Raw genomic sequence first — 18,000 nt, 5'->3', positions numbered from 1 at the left:
CATATCGGCTTGGAATGTTGAGCCCTATGATGAGCTCGTTTCTTCGGCTCAGTAGCACAGGCAGACCGTGATGAACTGACAAACGGATATAGGTAACTATTCGACTGTCAATGAGTGGTGCTAGTGAAGTCAGGATGCGAGAAAATGGATAAACCTGTTGTTTTCATCCATCTGCCAAAACATGATATGTCTTCTTGAGCAACAGTTCCCAAGATGACAGCAATTGCAAACGTCCGGGTGAGAGGGCGCAGCAGTTTATGCGCCGCGCCGAGAATGAAATGAGTGGCTGTGCGTTGAAAATCATGATGGTGCTATCGGCATAGACCGAACTGCATTCACATCTCTGAAAACTAGATTTCTCTTCTGCCCCTCTCTTTCTCCTTCCCCCTTTTCTTGCCACTATGGCCTCCTCGGCCGCCAACAATCGCGGCTACCCGCACGATGGCTATTCGCCAGTATCACTTTCACATCCAAGCAGCAGTGAAGGTGTACACAGTGCACCATTGTCAGCGCAACCGTTTGGACGGACATCAGTCGACCACGGCGACAGCTCTCGAGGAGATTCCTTTTCTGTGCACTCTCGCGCACCCCTCGCATCTCGTGCAAACATGGAGCCTTTACCTACTATGCCAGGAATGCCTGTTCCGCACGACTATTCTCAAGCGACCGGTGCTACAAGGCCGCCGTTTTCCCCATCCACGACGGGCTTGACGCACCGCCCGAATAATTCAAGTATGGATTTCTTGTCTGGACTAAGGAAGGAAGCTGAAGGATTCGATTCGCGTAATGCAACGGAGGAGCACCTCCGTTTCGCCCAGGGTGATTTACCGGACAACAAAGTGAGTCGGGTCGTGTTGTCGAACCTGCGTACCCAAAGATAAACTCTGATCCTACGATCTCATAGTTTACTAGAATTTACAATTATCTCCTCAACGTTTCAATCGTAACGCGCTGGACGCTATTCATTATTCCGATCCTATCTCTCCTATGGATCCCCGGCATTGTCGGTCTCACTCGCTTTCCGGATGCGACGGTAACAGCGTTCCATTCTCGGAATCCAAGTGCACCTGGTCTTACTGATCGTCGTTGTAACAGATTTGGAACGTAAAGTTGGTCTTCTGGTCGATTTGGCTTTCGGTCGTCTGGGGAGGTGAGCGCATCCAGGTTGTATGCATATCTTGTGCTAAATATGTTACAAGGATGGTGGGCTTCTCTGGCCACTGCGTATGCAATTTACACTGGTTCTCAAAGTATTAGTGACTAATTAAACTGCTAGTCGTTTGCTCCCGCATGTCGCTCGGAATACGATTGGCCTAGTCGCCGTAGCTACGCGGAAGTATACCGATTGGGTTGGAGCTCTTACCAGGCAGGCACCGATCTTTCTACTTCTCCGGTGATAACTTATTTTCGCATGCTTTTGACCGGCTTGCAGATACGTGGCACTGTTTGGATGGACTCTAGCCGTGTGGATAACCTTCAATCCCATAATTGTGGGAAACCATGTCGGAAATGAGACAGAACAAGTCTCATTTATTGCGAATCTACTTTTCGCATTTTTTCTTTGCGCCAGTTTGCTCTTATTTGAAAAGTTATCAATCCAATGGATAGCCTCAAAGTTTCATGAAAGGTCGTATGCTGGTAAGTTTATCTGTTTGAGCCATAGATACTCTAGACATTATGTTGATTTGGCGAAATCATGTATAGAACGGATTACGGACCAAAAGCTAGCCGTAAAGATTCTTGTGACATTGTATCAGCATTCATCCGAGGTTCCTGGCCGGGCAGATACACTGAAAGACCGTGATGCTGCACAGAAGCCGCCGACGGCCGACCCGAGGAAGTTCTTCAAGTTGGCTCTGAAGGGAGTGCGATCCGCGGCGACTACGACGACAACTGCTCTGGGAAATGTTGCCTCTGAAATAGCGGGCAGGTACATTATTGAACGCACAGTGCCAAATACTTGCTGTACTAATTTTTTTCCCAGCTCGGTTTTACAGCCGAACTCTCCGCAGGCGATGGTACAGACGGCATTGAGATCTGCGAATAAAACGAGACTACTTGCACGTCGATTGTTCTATTCATTCCGACAGCCCGGTTCTGAATTTCTTGTTATAACCGACATTGCGCCGTTCTTCACTTCCTATGAGACAAGCCAGACCGCGTTTTCCCTGTTCGATAGGGATGGCAACGGAGACGCAACTCGGGAAGAAATTGAGATGGCTTGCCTGTACGTGTTTGCGTCTTATCCTTGGAGACGGCACCGACCTGATTTTCTGATGTGTAGTGATATTCACCGCGAACAATTGTCCATTGAGCATTCCATGCGCGACCTTGACTCAGCCGTCGGACGACTTGACAACATTTTCATGACGTTATACGTCTTCGCCGCTGCTCTAATAATCGGTGCGTTCTACATTCTACCTGATTAATACCAGCTTATCTGACTGAAGATTTTCTGCATAGTCGTCGTTCTGGACAGACAAGTTGTTTCGCTTTTGACCGGAGCAGGAGCATTTATTCTTGGCTTGAGCTGGTTGATCGGGAACTCGCTTCAAGAAGTCCTCTCCAGTATCATTTTCCTGTTTATCAAGCATCCATATGATGTTGGTGATCGTGTTGTGATCGCCAAAGATAAACCGGAGAGCTTCACGGTGAAAGAGATTAGACTGCTTAGCACGATCTTCTTGGATAGCAATAATTGCTTGGTCCAAGCACCGAATTCCGTCTTGACTACTCTCGTAAGCTTTTTTTACCAAAACGTAGTTATTAATGTCGATGACGGTGTGCTTTTGATTAGCTTATTCACAACATTAGAAGAAGCCCGCAGATGAGCGAGACTTTTGAGTTTGACGTTGGATACGACACTACGTTCGAACAGATTGAACAATTACGGGCAAAGATGTTTGCTTTCGTAAAGTCGGAGGCTCGCGATTTCTTGCCTAGCTTCGACGTTGTAGTCAAGGACTTCCCCGACCAAGCGAAGATGACCTTGAGTGCGGATATTAAGTACAAGTCGAATTGGCAACAGGGTGCAGTAAAAGGTGCTTATTCAGATGCCTTCCATGTAGTAATTTACACTGACGCTCTTGACTGCATTAGTTAAACGACGCAATAAATGGATGTGCGCTCTCAAAACGTCTCTGGCTGAATTGAAAATATTTGGTCCAGACGGCGATCCGAATAAAGAGGCGTCGCCCAAGCTGTACACGGAAGTCCCATGGTCTGAGGTTAAGAAGAGCGACGAAGAAGAGAAAAGGAAACGCGAATCTGCTAGCGGCAATCCAGTAAAATCGGAGTATGACCTTTCGGACAAGAATGCAGTAAATAGTGAGTCGGAGTTTTCATGACCCGAAAAGTTACTGATCATGTGTCGAAATTCTTCTAGTCAACGATGAGGATGTCTTCGGCGAGGCCGAACAGGTGTGTATAATGTGGTCCAATCACTGAAGGGCTAGCTAACGTAGTTTCCAGATGTACATGACGAATCCGAGGCGAGGGCTCACAGATAGCTCTTCGCAGAGCTCGTCTCGCGTAATGTCGAGAACCAGCTCGGCTGGACCACCACCAGGTCTAGGCCGTGGCGGAATTGGTCCACCCCCTCCCATGCCTTTACCCCGTCCTCCAGAAACGTACGAAATGACCTATGCGGGTGACCAGCATCGCGCACAGGGTGGTCCTCAAGTGTAATCTTAAGGCATGGTCTGCGCATCTATCTATCTATTACATACATAATCTCCACGGAGTTCGTGATATGGTTTATGGCATTTCATCTATCCATCTACATCTGCATCTTTTACAATTGCAATTTTTATACATCTTGTGTATTCAGCTGGCTGTACAAACAAAGCATCTACGGACTAGTAAGCAAATTGAAATAGATATGATTAGGGACTAGGGCTGGCCTAAATTTGCTATCGTGCAGGAAGACTAGAACAGTAAGGATGTTGCGTAGTTGAGGGAAGCTTAGGATGAGGGAAGTTGGCTCACTCAGCTTCTGGTCGAACTCTGACCTGATTTCTGAGATGGCCAATAGCGCTGGAAAGTAGCGTCTACTGAATTTCAATTTTTAGTGGTAGGACCGGAAAACTACAATGTTTTGCGTATTTTCTACTCTGATTTGGTATGGTACCTGCTGGGCTGCTTTCACGTTCACGTGAATTGAACAAATGGATCGTCACTTGCCATGACTCGGACTCTACACGGGCCGCCACTACTAACTGGACTCTGTGCCCCATCGGCATTAGCTTGCTTGCAGATTTAGCACACCAACTCTCATGCTCGAAATATCATCCGACGATAGCACACTCTGAATGCTTCGTGCTCTCCCTCGTACAGTCACCCTCCTCCGGCTTATGTCCACCTCTGCAACCGCATCTTCGTCTTCAGCAACCTCCGCACTCGCTCAGTTCACCTCATGTGAGCTCTCTGACGCGCTCATCAAGCTTGGTAGTCCGCATGGTGGACATATACCAGACCTCCGCCGTCAATCTGCGTGGAACGGCAGTGCAGATCAAAAGATTTGTGGACCGGCGTATACTGTGAGGATGGTCCGCACGAGCGAGGCGGACGCTCCGAAGCCTGCCCAACATTTCGTTGATACCGCAGAGAAAGGAGCTGTCATCGTCATCGAGGCACCCCCTTGTAAGTCTCATACACTTACAAACCTGTCCAACCAAATCTAACTGCTTCTCACGGTCTTCCTGTTTATATATGCATACATATATGTATTTGAAATGGATTATAATTTTCCTTCTTTCGTGGACTTGTTGGAATACGAAAAGTGACGAAGAACGCCGTCTGGGGAGGATTGATGACCGCTGGCGCCCAAACACGCGGAGCACTCGGCGTAGTCATCTCAGGGCGTTGTCGGTAAATACTGGAATCTATTCAACCTCTAGACTATCTCCAGCGCTAACCCCGCCGACTTTTTACAGTGACATAGCGGAACAGAACGCATTTCAATTTCCTGTATTCGCTCGTGGAACCTCAACTCTCGTGAGTTCTCGTCTTACTGTATTATTTTCTTCCAGTTCCTTTCGGTACATCGTAATTCGTAAGCCAACCTTACTTACTTAACTTCTCGTCGGATTAGGGTCAATCGCCTTTCACACGTCCTTCGGCCGTTCAAGTACCTCTGGTAATTGAAGCCGAGCCACAAGGCTGCGGATTCCCCGCAATCACCATTAATCCGGGTGACTTCATTCTAGCAGACGAAGACGGCGTAGTCTGCGTCCCGGCCGACTCGGTCCCCGTCGTCGTGCAAATTGCAGAGAAAGGTAGGGAGGCAGACGCGCGGTGTATGGAAGACATCAAAGCGGGTGTTGGTGTTCAAGTCAGTTTCAAGAAATACAGAGGGAAATAAATTTCTACACAATTCGAATTCAAGTTATGTTTTTACATGCATGTAGTTTTAAAATGTGTACTAGTGTTCTTTATCCTTCCACTTTGTCCATTCGGATTGCATTTTCAGGGATGAAGACAATATTCTTTGAGGTATATGAGAGGTATATGCGAAATTGGGTATGCGAATAAACGAAACGATCTAGTCCAGAAGTCGTAAACGAGTTGGGCATCGAGTTGTGTATATACGTCGTCAACGGGTCAATGCAACAAACAGTTTTAGGCGCGGTATAGGCGGCATGGTGGGTGAGCGTCTCGGCGTGCATTCAGTCTTGTGGAATTTTCCAAGCAAGACCCAGACGCTGTCGAGTCCAGAAGAACAGGACCTTCGCGAGAATGGCAGGATGCATAAGTTCGCTCGGGGCGCCAAGGAAATTGCATGCATGAAATAACACGCTGTTGATCTTCTCGTCCTATTCGGAGTGTAACCAACAATCAATACGGGTTGACCCCTTAAAATGGATCCGAGATACAGATTCAAATAAAACTCACGGTCAGAGAGAGTAACATCATGCTTGTTGACAGTTTGGCTGCTACGCACTCGTCGCTGAGTTTCTCACCCTTGACGGGTGTAGTGGTCGGGAAGAGATAGTCTAGATCGACAATAGATCCTGTTAGATTTGTGCCAATGCATGTTATTCAATATGAAACATACCTATAGGTTTTGTTCCCTCCCTGTATACATTCGACATAGTGCGTGAGTTCCACAATTCATGTAAGGAACACAAGACAATGTATTCTCACCATGCGATAGCAGTCTTCTGGGCTTGTTCCTTGAAGTATCGCGCGCCGAATCCAGCTGGGATCTTAGTTGAATTGATTACATCTCGCGACCGAAGAAGGCTATCCAGAGCAACCGCGCCCACGCATGCTTTAGAACACCCTTGTCTATTAAAAAATTATCAATTGAGAATGTATGAACGTATTGAAGAGGAGATAAAGCGCACCCGAACGTTGGATTAACCTGCATGACAGAGTCTCCGACAGCAACGAAGTTTGAAGGAACGTAAGCAGCTTTTTCATATCGAATCCACGATAATACCGCTGGTGGAGAGGGAGATTAGCCGCAGAAAGAGCTGGTGGGAAGATCACAAACGATATTTTGAAGTGACGAATTCTGCATGTTCTTTGAACTCCAGCAGCGCATCGATCAGAACTAACAGCCATTCAGGTAGCCTTTGGATAGGGTTAAAGTCCTCGAAGAAGTCTCTCAATTCATCCAATGTTGGAAGTGGCAGATCGCCCCACGTTCCGACCATGATTCTCACTAAAACAAAATTGGCATCAACTTGATTGAATGGAAGTTTGAAGGTCTTACTGCGGTGACCCTCGAGTCGATCCACGAAAACGCTCTTCCTGCCCTTTCCAAGAACAGGCGTAAAAGTGTACAGCCACTTGGCATTGTCATATCCACCCGGAATCGGAAGCTTCTTCCGTGCTTCGGGGGGTATGGGAAAGTAAAACGTTCGGGTCTGCTGGTTCGTGCAATACGAAATTCGTAGATCTGGATCGCTTAGAGCTAGACGGCCACCTTCGGTCTTGTCTGTTTCTGCACCGATACGCTTCAGCCACTTAAGACCCGCCTGAGTTGTCCCTGTGCAGTCTTATTCGATTGTTAGAATGTCAGTCAGAGCAGATGAACCAGACGGAGAATTCGAGAGCCGAAATGACTTACCAACGACAAGCGCTGCTGGTATAGTTTGTTCCGAATTATCGGGAAGGCGTACGGTAACGGAAGAAAGTGTGTTTGTGTCGCCCTGTACGGTATCCACGCTTTTTGCTGTCCCTACCATCCATCGGATACGTGGTGAGCACCTAACGACAAGTCGACGAAGCAACCGCTCGAAGGATTCACGGCTGAGGTAGAGATTTTGCAAGCAACTGCCATCAGCGCCTCTTGGTGGACGCATCAGTTTTGTGTCGAAAAGATGAGCACAATGGTCGGAGTTCCCAGTGCTAAGTTACAATAAGCACTCGTTAATCTTAACCAAAGCAATACCGAGGCGTACCGTCCATTCATCTTTCTGATTTCGTCATCTACTGAGGGATACAGCATCTTTAAGATAGCATAGATTATCGGTTGGAAGGCTAGATATGAAGTAGTGTTCAGTACATGATGCAGATATCACTCAGTAGTCGTACCATGAGTTGTGTTATACTGGAAGACGCGAGACCTTGGGTGTTGTTTATTACCCTTGATTGGCTCTCCTGTCGAATTGTACAATGGTGTACATCCTTCGAGAGTACCCAGCCAGGTTTCAGGATCCACGACGAGCACGTCTTCGAAATGGTCAGAAAGAACACGAGCAGACCACAATCCCGCGAAGCTAAATATAAGTCATTAACGGTGAGAAGAAACAGCAAGAACCTGCAGCATACCTCCCTCCACATACGACCGCGGTGCCCTTGATTCTCTTCTCATCGGGTCTGGGCCGGCCAAGATTAGGAAGGTCGTGCAGAATAGTAGTTCTTTTAGTAAGATATTGGCGAACAAGGTAGGCGGAACATCGCCAGAGGGTGACGATGGCGAAGATGTCCAAGATGAACAATACTCCGTGCTTGAGGAAAGACATTGGGAGAGGGATGAACGAGCGACAGAGTTTGAGTGCGATTTACATATGCTAGGACAGAATTACTCTGGTGCAAGCCTGCAAGGCCCAGGATATATGGACGAGCCTGATCTCGCATCTCCGATGTTCTTTGGAATTTCAAGCGTCGCGTAACTGAGCAGTTCTAGCGAGACAAAAAGAAGTGCCAATGCATGAACGTTCCCGGTTACTGGCGATTGTATGAGATCGTGAAGCTGATGCTGCCGTGACGCTTGGTTGCTCCGCGGGTTTCATCTTCCTCGGAGCACGTCGTGGAGTTCACTGGAAAGTATATCAAGCTCTATGTTTAGCTTCAGCAACTGTTTGGCATGGAAGCACCAACTGAGCTGGAAATAGAGTGAAGATTGACTCTAGTCGGACAGGAAAGAGCATTGCGAGCCTTTGGGCCATTTGTGGCATAAACAAGCACCCATGCTGGTATCGAAAGCCTGATAGAAATCTGCATGGCATGACATGATGCAGACCACCGACAAAGTAGGCACCGGAGGCAATTTGAAGATTCCCAGGGTCAGAGTAAGCTCTACAAATTACGTAAAGAGGCATTATATTTTCTTCGTAACAGGACGGCGAAAACTTGTATTCCACATTTTGGAAAAGCGGTCAACCGAACCAGGTCCGAAAAGCCCATACGTGTTGTCACCAGGAATCGGTGCGAAGCAAGATGTCCTTCACTGGTGAAAGCAGATCAAACACGTAATTGTAATATAAAACTTGAATGAATACAAAGTGTTAGTGAGTAACAGAAAGGGACATGCAATAGATCCGCCTTGGTGCTACAATACAACAATCATAAACAGGAGATCTTAGAAGCAAAGTATATTTAAATTAACGGAACCCTAATCAAATGGCGAGCACAAATTGTTGCGTTCATCATGGTGTGCCTTTACCTTTATCCGTGAATTTCCTCGCATTCCGCGCTTGAAGGACTGGTATGGTTGATACGGCGGCAGCCGACGCCTCCATAATTGCTCGCCTGCTTAGGCAAAAATCGATGTGCGCGTTGAGACCAGAGTTATCCGTCTCCAGCTCGCGTGAGCAGATCGGACACATCACTGCCTCATGTCTTTGACCTGGGCTTACAGTCGCAGGCGCATCACGACTTGAGGACGAGGGCTGAGCAGAAGCAGCTCGATTGGCGTCGGATGCATTCAGCCCCATCCCATGTGTTCTACTCTTTGAATTTTCTCTGTCTGGCAATGGCTGCTCGCTCTTACTCCGCTTCTGTTGAGGCGGCGGTGAATCAGGCCTACTCGGAGTGATCAGATGCGTGCTGCTCGGCTTCTTGGGTGACGGTTTCGTTTTTGGTTTGTCATTCCCTATCTTAACAACGCTTCCCGTAGCCCCAACTGGGCCCCTATATCGAAAAGATGGCATATGCTTACTGTCCTGCTCATCCTGCGCGGTAACTGGCAGTTCGGACTCCAATAGATGGTCATCTTCCTCTTCGAGTTCGTCTTCATCTTCGCCTGCTTCGCCGACAAGTTCTTCCTCCTCATTTTCTTCTTCATCCACAACAATGGGTTTGAAAATTGAGCCTTCCAGAAGTCTGTCAGTCGTACGATGTTTAGATGGGCTGTGCGAAGCCTCATTTGATATGTCCGTTTGTGGAGTTAACTTTCTCCTTTTTGACGGCGAACCTTCATCTCGCTCTGATCCAAAGTACTGATACGTGATAAATCCACCAACTTCACACATTCAGAAGGTGTTGTGACTTACTCGTTTTATCCCCTGATCTGTGGGGGCACGGAGGTCAATGAGATCGGTAACCCTCAAACCAAGGAGTCGAACTCGGAGCGGTAGGTATGGTTTTATTAGATCTTTCCCTATCTGAGGTATTGCAGGATAATCATAAGTTAAACTGCTCATTTTCTCAGTGGCACTCCGCATACGTTAAAAAGATCCTCTTTCTTTGAGATCCATCGCTCGAATGTTGCTCTACGAGTGTGAACTGAAGAGGAAACGAGATTGTCAGATACGACTATATGTATAAGTGAAATCGTTGTACCTCGAAACGTGTCAAGCTTGTACGTTAGAATGACGATCTTCCCAACCCAGCCCTCAGTCTCAAGGTCGCGTTCTAGAAGCGATGCTATATATTCCAGCTTTTGGAATATTGCCTCTTTCGTCTGTACTGCTCTGAATGTTCTGTAAAGAGGCAATTCAAGCTCCATTCTTCCTAGCGCTTAGAACCACCTATTGCCTTTCGCGTACCTTGAAACACCGACACTCTTGCGTTCTTCCCGCTGATACGGCTTTACCACGGTTGGCGCTAGCCCTAGATGAGTCTCAAAAAGAAAATCGACTGCGAACTTCCTAGGCATGAGCCATATGATTGCTCGAGCTGCTCGTATGTCCCCGCAGGTCTTCCAAGCAATTTATAAGGTTCAGCAAAGTAAGTTTTGTTCATCTGCCACACCTTAACACCGATTGCCTCCAATACTCTTTCGCCCACACGTCCTATTCCGGGAACCTTCCGAACAGGAAGATCTCGCATAAATTCCATGACTGCCTCACGCGTAAAGGGCATCTGAAATTGGCCGTTGGGTTTGTTCTAAAAATGCATAACGTGATCAGTATGTTCCCAGTAATAAAGTTAAGCTCGCAGTTATTACCCTGTCGGAACAGATCTTTGTGGAGCAGCTAACTCAGTGGAAGAAAAGTAAGGAACACAAAATTTCAAACCTTTGCTAGCATCTTCTTCAAATCAGAGAAGCTTGCAACAAGTATTCAGATATCTGACGAACCATATTCGGAGCGATGCCAGCACTCGCTGTCAAATTCGTTTCTTCACATATCTTAGAACGTAGCTCTTCAACGCATTCAGCCGCGGAAAGCTTATGGTCCTCCAGATGCTTCGTGATACTGTAAAGCACGGATGAGATCAAATAACGAAGACAGAATTAGGGTATATGCACTTTAGATAAGCCTCATCACATCCCGCGATGTACATATTAGGATCGTATCGTTTGCACACATCCATAACCTTCTCGGATACCACGGCGACACGCTTGTAATCCACAGGTACGAGTATTAGATCTGGGCATAGTCTCTTCGCAATGTACTCTAAGACGAGGAGATGTGAATGGGGCGTCTAACGCTTGGAACAAAGAGATGCTCACCGGGTTGACCTGCGCGTACTCCAAACTTTCGCGCATCGTAAGAACCTGTTGTAACAACACCTAGTCCAACCTATGTACGTGAACTGTGAATAGGGATGACCATGGGTGAAACGAAGAGGATGTACAACTGCGAAGGGTTTATCCTTAAGATCGGGATTATGCTGAAGCTCAACGTTGGCAAAGAATGCGTCCATGTCTACATGGACAATTGTCTGACTCAAATCTCTTCTTGATTCCTTTTCAGCGAACTGCCATATATTATTATGAGATGTCTAGCAGCATTATCCAAATTATGTGGCTGACCACTCGATCGACCTTCGCTTCTACTCGAGCTAAGAGGAGGATCAGCATCATACAGGAATGGTTTATATGCTGAATTGCTTACCTATGTCCGATTCTCTCAGAAGTTCATCGCGTCGTTCTAAAAGCTTGTTGATTCTCTCTGTCCAATCCGCATCCCGTCGTTTCTCGTTCTGTAAGGGTCACGACTAAGACAAAACCCGGGAGCGACCTCTTCCTGCACCCAATCTTACCTCATAGAACTTTGAGCCCTTTGAAGCTTCAGCAATGCGGCGGTTTATTTCAGCCTGGTCAATTCCATACCTGTCGTACATGTCAAAAGTCACGTTCAAAGGCTTGACATCAGTACCAGATTTAGACACACCCGACTTTGTGTGCAGAGGGGCCGGCAAGACGCCTGAGGAAGCTCGGGTCCTGCGATTGGCCTAGAGATTGTGCCTCCTCGTCATCGTCACTCATAGTGGTATTGCGCACTGGAGTTGCAGTTGTGGGTTTCGGCCTGTACTTATGCGACACTGCTGAACCTGAAGAGTCGCTGACGGTTTGACAGGTCACGTGAGTGTATTCAGGCACCTATTGTGTTTATTGGCACTGAAATAAATTAAAGGATCAGTTTTCTAGCCAGTCTTGTAATCATTTTTAATCGCATCAGACTCAGACCCCCATATAAAGCTCCATGTAGCATCATTAGAAGGTACGAAAGGGCGCTTCCTTCTCGTTACTGAGATGCTACAAAGTGCAGTCAGAGTGAGATGTTGATTTATAGAATCAAAATGAACTTACGCGACAGTTAGAACGAACGGAGCAAGAAATGAGCATTCCGAGGAGTTTAACACACAAGTACAACTGTGCAGGTGCTGCGTTGCCATTCTGTTGCTATGTGCAATCGTCCCCACTTGTGTTATACGGCAGCTCAAGCTCAAAGTCATCAATTGCCGTTCTTGCCGAGACTGAGGTAGGTAAATGAGCTACTGAGAATTAGGCTTCCAAAGGAACATTGATGCGGCGAAACGGTAAACTTGGAAGCAGCAGTAGGAATAACAGGAAGTCGCAGATGCAACAATTAAAGAACAGGAGGGGTATAATCCGACTTGCGCGTCATTGAAAGAGCGTATATCGAGAAGCAGTGCAAGGACGACTACTTCGCCTTACGGGTATTGAGGGAAGGACGCCAGAATTTGTGAGGCATATACATAGCCAAGTGGCAAGGGATGAAAACAAATAGCAGACCGCCGAGTGGACTACGAGAAACGAAGTGCGCTGTCGATAGACCAGAGACGCCTTCAGCGTTCACCACGATGTAAGTCGATTAATCCAGTAACGAGACGCAAAATGCCGATGATAGTCAAGTAACGTGGTAGCAATGAGAAACAGCGTCATGCTGCAGGTATGCAAAGAGCATGGTAAAGTCAGCAAGTGGAGAAAGCACATGCCGTGTCGCGTTAAAAGACGCCCACGCGTTTTAAAGTCCGACATAACGCGTACGATCTGCAAGATCACGTGCAAGCATGGACTACAAAGGGCTGCATTGGTACCCGCTGCTGTGTTCTTCGACAACCATGTCTTCGAGTTACATATGCCGAAAGTGCAAACAGCCAATTCAACTAGATGCATCGCTAGCCGACCTGACACCCTCTTCTTACGACCTTCTTGCATCCACTCTCGCCTCGCCGCCACGGTCACACTCGTCTGATACGGAGAAGATTGGGCAAGTACCATCTCCAGTTTCCGCCAAGAATGCGCGGAAGCGTGGTGTCAACATACAAACAGGACGTGTATCTCCGACTCCAATTGTTACTCCATCTAAAGTGCTGGGGAAGCAAGCACAGCGCTCTGTGGCTAGCGCACCCAATGAATCCTTCGTGTTTCTTCAGGATAGCGTTGTTCAAAAAATCCCTTCATCAGGCGTGGTACAACCGCATCCTGCGCATGTCTCAACAAGCCGATCAAGTAATTCTCGAACGCAAGGCCAACAATCCCCACCACAGCCTGTCTCACCGATCTCGAATAAACTAAGCTCTATAAACAAGCTCTTCTCATTATTATCCAGTCGAACTGACCTCGATCATCCGTTATGTACCGAATGTACAGACAGTCTCTTGAAGGCCCTGGGAGAACAACTGAAGGACACTATGCGGGAAAGGGACGGATATCTTGCGTTTGAGAAAGAGCTCAAGAAGGAGAAGCAAAGGGAGGAAGAGTCAGTTGAAGAGATCGAGAGGCGAATCGAGAGATTGAAGGAAGAAGAGCGATTGGCGATAGAAGATCTCCGTGAAGCTCAAGCTGAAAAAGAGCAGTTAGAAGAGGAGCTAAGAGCACTCGAGCTGGAAGAGAAGGATCTGGAAGAGGATGAAACAGAGTAAGTGGCAGGCGGAAAGCACCCTCTGTATCACTGACATTGTGGAAGGTTTTGGACTGCGCATAACACACATCTGCTCACTGCAGCGGAGCAGGCCTCGCAGCTCGCTTCTCTCCGTGCGGCATACGCGTATGATTCCATTGTCCTCGAGAAGTTAGAACGAACGAATGTGTATAACGACGCATTTTGCATCGGTCATGACGGTGTCTTTGGGACAATTAATGGCTTGCGGCTCGGCCGAGTGAGCGGTGTTCATGTACGTGCAAGATCGTGTCTAGCGGCTTTCCCCACCGTTAATTTATGTGATTTTAGGTGGAATGGGCGGAAATCAACGCGGCGTGGGGACAAGCACTCCTATTGTTGTTCACAATCGCCAGAAAGCTAGACTACACATTCGAAAGGTGTGGTAGGCGTGCCGTCGCAATCCCTTCAACTGACATAAACATTTGTTAGTTACCGTCTCGTCCCTACGGGTTCATTCTCTCGCATCGAAAAGACAAATGGAGACAAGTCTTCCTACGAACTATACGGATCGGGTGACCTTCATATAGGCCGGTTATTACACAATCGGCGGTTCGACTTTGCCATGGTCGCATTTCTAGACTGTCTACGGCAACTAATGGAGTACGTGAGATTTCAAGACCAATCTGTCGAATTTCCACACCAGTGAGTCAGCATTAGCTTCTGTGCGATCGGACGCTGACCGTTACTTGACCAACAGAGTGGTGAAGGATAAGATTGGTGACGTGTCCATCAAACTTCAGTTCGGCGTGGAAGAGGCTTGGACGCGTGCACTGAGGCACGTTCTGCTTGCCTTGAAGCTGCTTCTCAAATGGACTACCAGTGCTGCCGCCTGACATTACTAATTTATGCTTTGCACTTTTCTCACATCGCTGTAGCGGCCCGGGTATCCTCCGGCGCTTGTCCGCTCACTACATTCTCAAACCCATGTCCGACTGCATTTGTTAATTTTTTTTTCCTTTGATGCAATCTTTCCTAGCATGCTACGATTTTATTGTAGACATGTAATCTACTTCCCTGTGTAGTTCTTTGATTTCATTTCGTCATCGGAGCCTGTTTGATCATGTTTGATCTTATCGGAAGCGTCGGCGCGATTAGACGCGCCGATCACAGAGCACGCGAGACTTACGCATCCGCTGCCTAAGTTTCGGGCATAGGCTGACAAACTCTCTCTGGCTGGCTATATGACCTTCCAGCCCCCTCCACCCACGCCATATTGCGCAACAAACAACCCTCACAGCCATGGGCCTGCTCTCTTTGGGCACGCCACTCCCGTGGGATGAGGCAAAGAAATATGCAGAGCACGTCAGGTCTCACGGGATTGCGCAATTCCTCCACACCTGGCATAGGACCAAGGATAGACACGGCGATGAGCTACTCTGGGGGGATGAGGTGCAGTTGCAATCCTGATTCATGATTAAACTTAACTCAGACATGGTTGTAGGTTGAATACATGGTTGTGGCGTTCGACGAAGTGGAGAGGAATGCCAAGCTCTCGCTCCGCCAGTCTGAAATCCTGGCTAAGTTAGGCAGCATTTGTAATGACCTCTCGGACGAGGCAGGCGAAAAGTGGGTACTAACAGGGCCATTCGTCATACATATCACTTATTCCATTAAGAAAGGTTTACAATTCCGACGTTCCATCCTGAATATGGTCAGTATATGCTCGAGTCAACACCCGGATCTCCCTACACAGGATCCCTCACCGACCTTCTATCCGTTGAGAGTAACATGCGCTATCGGTAGTTATATTTTCTTGCGCTCACTTTCTCAATGCATTTCTCAATGACTGAGCCATGTTCTTGTTTTTGACTCTGCAGGAGAAGTCTCGCTAGAAAACATCTGAAAGAAAATGAGATACCGTTGTCATTCACTTCTTTTCCGCGTTTAGGGGCTCCAGGAGTTTTCACGGAACCATATTCTGATCCTTCAAATGCTGTGTCTAGTCACAGCTTATTTTTGCCTCAGGAAATATCAAACCCACATGCGCGTTTCCCGTCAGTTGTAACTTTATATGCGTCATTCATTAGTAGCTTACACCTTTCCCCTTCTAGCACCCTTACTGCAAACATCCGGTCTCGGCGAGGCTCTAAAGTAGCAATAAATTTACCCCTGTTCTTCGATGAGAAGACACCAAGGCCGTTCATAGACCCAACGATCCCTTGGGACCGTAATATTTATCCCGAGGATCCTGGTGAGTTTAAGTTGTAGAATTACCGAAGATTTTCGGCTTTCCGCTCATTGTTGCTTTCAGAGGCAAAGGACGGCGCGGCTCTCCGTGATCATATTTATATGGACGCTATGGGTTTTGGAATGGGTTGCTGCTGTCTACAATTGACATTCCAAGCATGCAACGTACCCGAAGCTCGAAGACTATATGATGCTTTCATCCCTCTTGGACCGATCATGGTAAGATGTTTACGACGCATTCATCAGACTCGCCTGAACAATTTATAGCTTGCGCTGACGGCAGCGAGCCCTTTATACCGCGGATATATTTCGGACGTAGATTGCAGGTGGAATGTTATCGCTGGAAGTGTGGATGATCGAACGGAAGAGGAACGCGGCTTGAAGGTAAGATTACTCATGCCGCCGTGGCTAGTGTTAAACTCAGCTGCTCCGTCTCACAGCCCCTCAAGAAAGACAGATATAGAATACCAAAATCACGATACGATAGCGTTGATCTCTACATCTCGGAAGATCCCCTCAACCGTCCTGCTTATAATGACAGTCCGGTGCCGTACGATACCTCTATATATGACCGATTACGAGACGCCGGTAAGCTTTATTTTTATCAGTAGTTCACCGGGCATGCGTTTATCGGTTGTAATTTACGAGGTCTTGACGATTTGCTTGCAAAACACATTGCACATCTCTTTATTCGCGACCCTTTGGTTATTTTTTCAGAATTAATTGACCAGGACGATACCACGAGTATGGACCACTTTGAGGTGTGTACATGCATGCGTTATTTTGTCATCTCGTGTATGTCTTACTGACATTCATGCACCTATTAAGAATATCCAATCAACCAATTGGCAGACAGTTCGTTTCAAGCCACCTCCCCCCAACTCACCTATCGGCTGGCGCGTAGAATTTCGAAGTATGGAAGTCCAATTAACAGACTTCGAAAATGCTGCGTTCGCTGTATTCATTGTACTGCTTTCTCGTGCTATCCTCAGTTTTGACTTGAACCTTTATACGCCTATATCTAAAGTTGACGAGAATATGCAGCTAGCGCAGAAACGCGATGCCGCTCGAAAGGAGAAATTTTATTTCAGGAGGAACGTGTTCTCGGCCCAGTCTCCTTCAGCGTCGTGCAGTTCAACTTCCCAGGATGAAAACGGCAATCCGAAACCCAAGGAGAAGAAGCTTGGGAATTGTTTTCCAATCCCTCCACGAGGGAACGATATCCCTGATGGTCCTGTTGAAGACGAATATGAGTTAATGACTTTAGAGGAAATAATGCTTGGAAAGGTAGGTTGTCCTACTAGCAGGAAGAAATAATACTCATCAATCGTTAGGGCGCTGAATACCCTGGCCTTTTGGGCCTCGTGCGGGCATACCTCGATACGCTCGATGTCGATAAGGAGACCGCTAAGAAGCTGAACAGCTACCTTGATCTGATCAAACGAAGATCCAACAGCTCACTGCAAACCACAGCAACTTGGCTGCGGAATTTCGTCCGGAACCATCCTGCTTACAAGGTCGACTCTGTCGTGAGCCAGGAAATCAACTACGATCTTCTCACTGCCGTTGACAAGATGTAAGTCCGATCTTATTACATCATCCTAGTTGTCGTATGAATACTAATGTACTAACCAGTGAGCGGGGCACACGGAGAGAACCATCCCTACTACCAGATGACTACTGTGGAGGTGTTGCTGACGAAGGTTGTTTATAAAATTTCATTTCTATTTCTAATACCTTACTCACCCCATCCGAAGGATATGTGTCTGGTGAAGGCGGCGCACTGTCTGTGAAAGAGCGCGACGTAAAATTTCCCTCATTGTTCAACAGGCTTTGGCTTTGCATTGTATCGTTCTTTAAGAGGATCATTTGGGTATAATTGGGTTCCGGGATAGGCACATAACCAAACTTTGTATATCGATAGGACCATTACGAAATAGAGTATGCAATATAGGATCGTACAAATGTGACTGAGGTTTTCTTGACGACTGTACATTGGAAG

At 47.2% G+C, this 18,000-nt stretch overlaps 7 protein-coding genes across 7 annotated transcripts; 5 read left to right on the top strand and 2 right to left on the bottom strand.

Annotated features, from left to right (window-relative positions):
• The first annotated feature begins 427 nt into the window (after positions 1-427).
• FOMMEDRAFT_140744 (uncharacterized protein) lies at positions 428-3,837 on the top strand. The gene is made up of 14 exons (XM_007266595.1): positions 428-839; positions 905-1,033; positions 1,096-1,150; positions 1,200-1,224; positions 1,277-1,366; positions 1,433-1,638; positions 1,705-1,930; positions 1,985-2,227; positions 2,285-2,403; positions 2,464-2,738; positions 2,798-3,041; positions 3,100-3,327; positions 3,386-3,420; positions 3,472-3,837. Exons 1-14 carry the CDS (start codon positions 609-611, stop codon positions 3,685-3,687), a joined length of 2,322 nt encoding a protein of 773 aa, XP_007266657.1. The 5' UTR covers positions 428-608; the 3' UTR covers positions 3,688-3,837.
• A 515-nt stretch (positions 3,838-4,352) lies between these two features.
• On the top strand, positions 4,353-5,362 carry FOMMEDRAFT_85117 (RraA-like protein; the record flags this gene model as incomplete). Its single annotated transcript, XM_007266594.1, has 4 exons — positions 4,353-4,641; positions 4,782-4,869; positions 4,935-4,995; positions 5,093-5,362. 4 exons carry the CDS (start codon positions 4,353-4,355, stop codon positions 5,360-5,362), a joined length of 708 nt encoding a protein of 235 aa, XP_007266656.1.
• A 304-nt stretch (positions 5,363-5,666) lies between these two features.
• Positions 5,667-7,973, bottom strand: FOMMEDRAFT_134111 (uncharacterized protein; the record flags this gene model as incomplete). Its single annotated transcript, XM_007266593.1, has 11 exons — positions 5,667-5,813; positions 5,893-5,993; positions 6,056-6,075; positions 6,145-6,288; positions 6,348-6,444; positions 6,497-6,667; positions 6,719-7,003; positions 7,076-7,356; positions 7,410-7,488; positions 7,543-7,727; positions 7,780-7,973. The coding sequence occupies 11 exons, from the start codon at positions 7,971-7,973 to the stop codon at positions 5,667-5,669; spliced, it is 1,704 nt and encodes a 567-aa protein (XP_007266655.1).
• An 899-nt stretch (positions 7,974-8,872) lies between these two features.
• FOMMEDRAFT_146701 (DNA/RNA polymerase) lies at positions 8,873-11,887 on the bottom strand (the record flags this gene model as incomplete). The annotated part of the gene is made up of 16 exons (XM_007266592.1): positions 8,873-9,671; positions 9,726-9,836; positions 9,899-9,957; positions 10,015-10,154; positions 10,221-10,372; positions 10,426-10,560; positions 10,622-10,636; positions 10,692-10,703; positions 10,754-10,871; positions 10,925-11,072; positions 11,129-11,198; positions 11,254-11,376; positions 11,432-11,460; positions 11,514-11,601; positions 11,662-11,731; positions 11,793-11,887. 16 exons carry the CDS (start codon positions 11,885-11,887, stop codon positions 8,880-8,882), a joined length of 2,157 nt encoding a protein of 718 aa, XP_007266654.1. The 3' UTR covers positions 8,873-8,879.
• Positions 11,888-11,971: 84 nt separating this feature from the next.
• On the top strand, positions 11,972-12,480 carry FOMMEDRAFT_20138 (uncharacterized protein). Its single transcript, XM_007266591.1, has 2 exons — positions 11,972-12,157; positions 12,212-12,480. Exon 2 carries the CDS (start codon positions 12,240-12,242, stop codon positions 12,393-12,395), a length of 156 nt encoding a protein of 51 aa, XP_007266653.1. The 5' UTR covers positions 11,972-12,157; positions 12,212-12,239; the 3' UTR covers positions 12,396-12,480.
• Positions 12,481-12,593: 113 nt separating this feature from the next.
• Positions 12,594-14,866, top strand: FOMMEDRAFT_140741 (APG6-domain-containing protein). Its single transcript, XM_007266590.1, has 6 exons — positions 12,594-13,355; positions 13,380-13,787; positions 13,836-14,043; positions 14,100-14,188; positions 14,241-14,453; positions 14,509-14,866. The coding sequence occupies exons 1-6, from the start codon at positions 12,937-12,939 to the stop codon at positions 14,642-14,644; spliced, it is 1,473 nt and encodes a 490-aa protein (XP_007266652.1). The 5' UTR covers positions 12,594-12,936; the 3' UTR covers positions 14,645-14,866.
• A 184-nt stretch (positions 14,867-15,050) lies between these two features.
• FOMMEDRAFT_140740 (glutamate-cysteine ligase catalytic subunit) lies at positions 15,051-17,712 on the top strand (the record flags this gene model as incomplete). The annotated part of the gene is made up of 12 exons (XM_007266589.1): positions 15,051-15,200; positions 15,253-15,377; positions 15,431-15,550; positions 15,629-15,805; positions 15,863-16,002; positions 16,063-16,217; positions 16,266-16,382; positions 16,439-16,586; positions 16,647-16,759; positions 16,827-17,285; positions 17,333-17,574; positions 17,634-17,712. 12 exons carry the CDS (start codon positions 15,051-15,053, stop codon positions 17,710-17,712), a joined length of 2,025 nt encoding a protein of 674 aa, XP_007266651.1.
• Positions 17,713-18,000: the final 288 nt, after the last annotated feature.

This window comes from Fomitiporia mediterranea (genome assembly GCF_000271605.1).
Source record: "Fomitiporia mediterranea MF3/22 unplaced genomic scaffold FOMMEscaffold_6, whole genome shotgun sequence".
NCBI classification, from domain to species: domain Eukaryota; kingdom Fungi; phylum Basidiomycota; class Agaricomycetes; order Hymenochaetales; family Hymenochaetaceae; genus Fomitiporia; species Fomitiporia mediterranea.
This window is presented reverse-complemented; position numbering and strand designations above follow the sequence as displayed.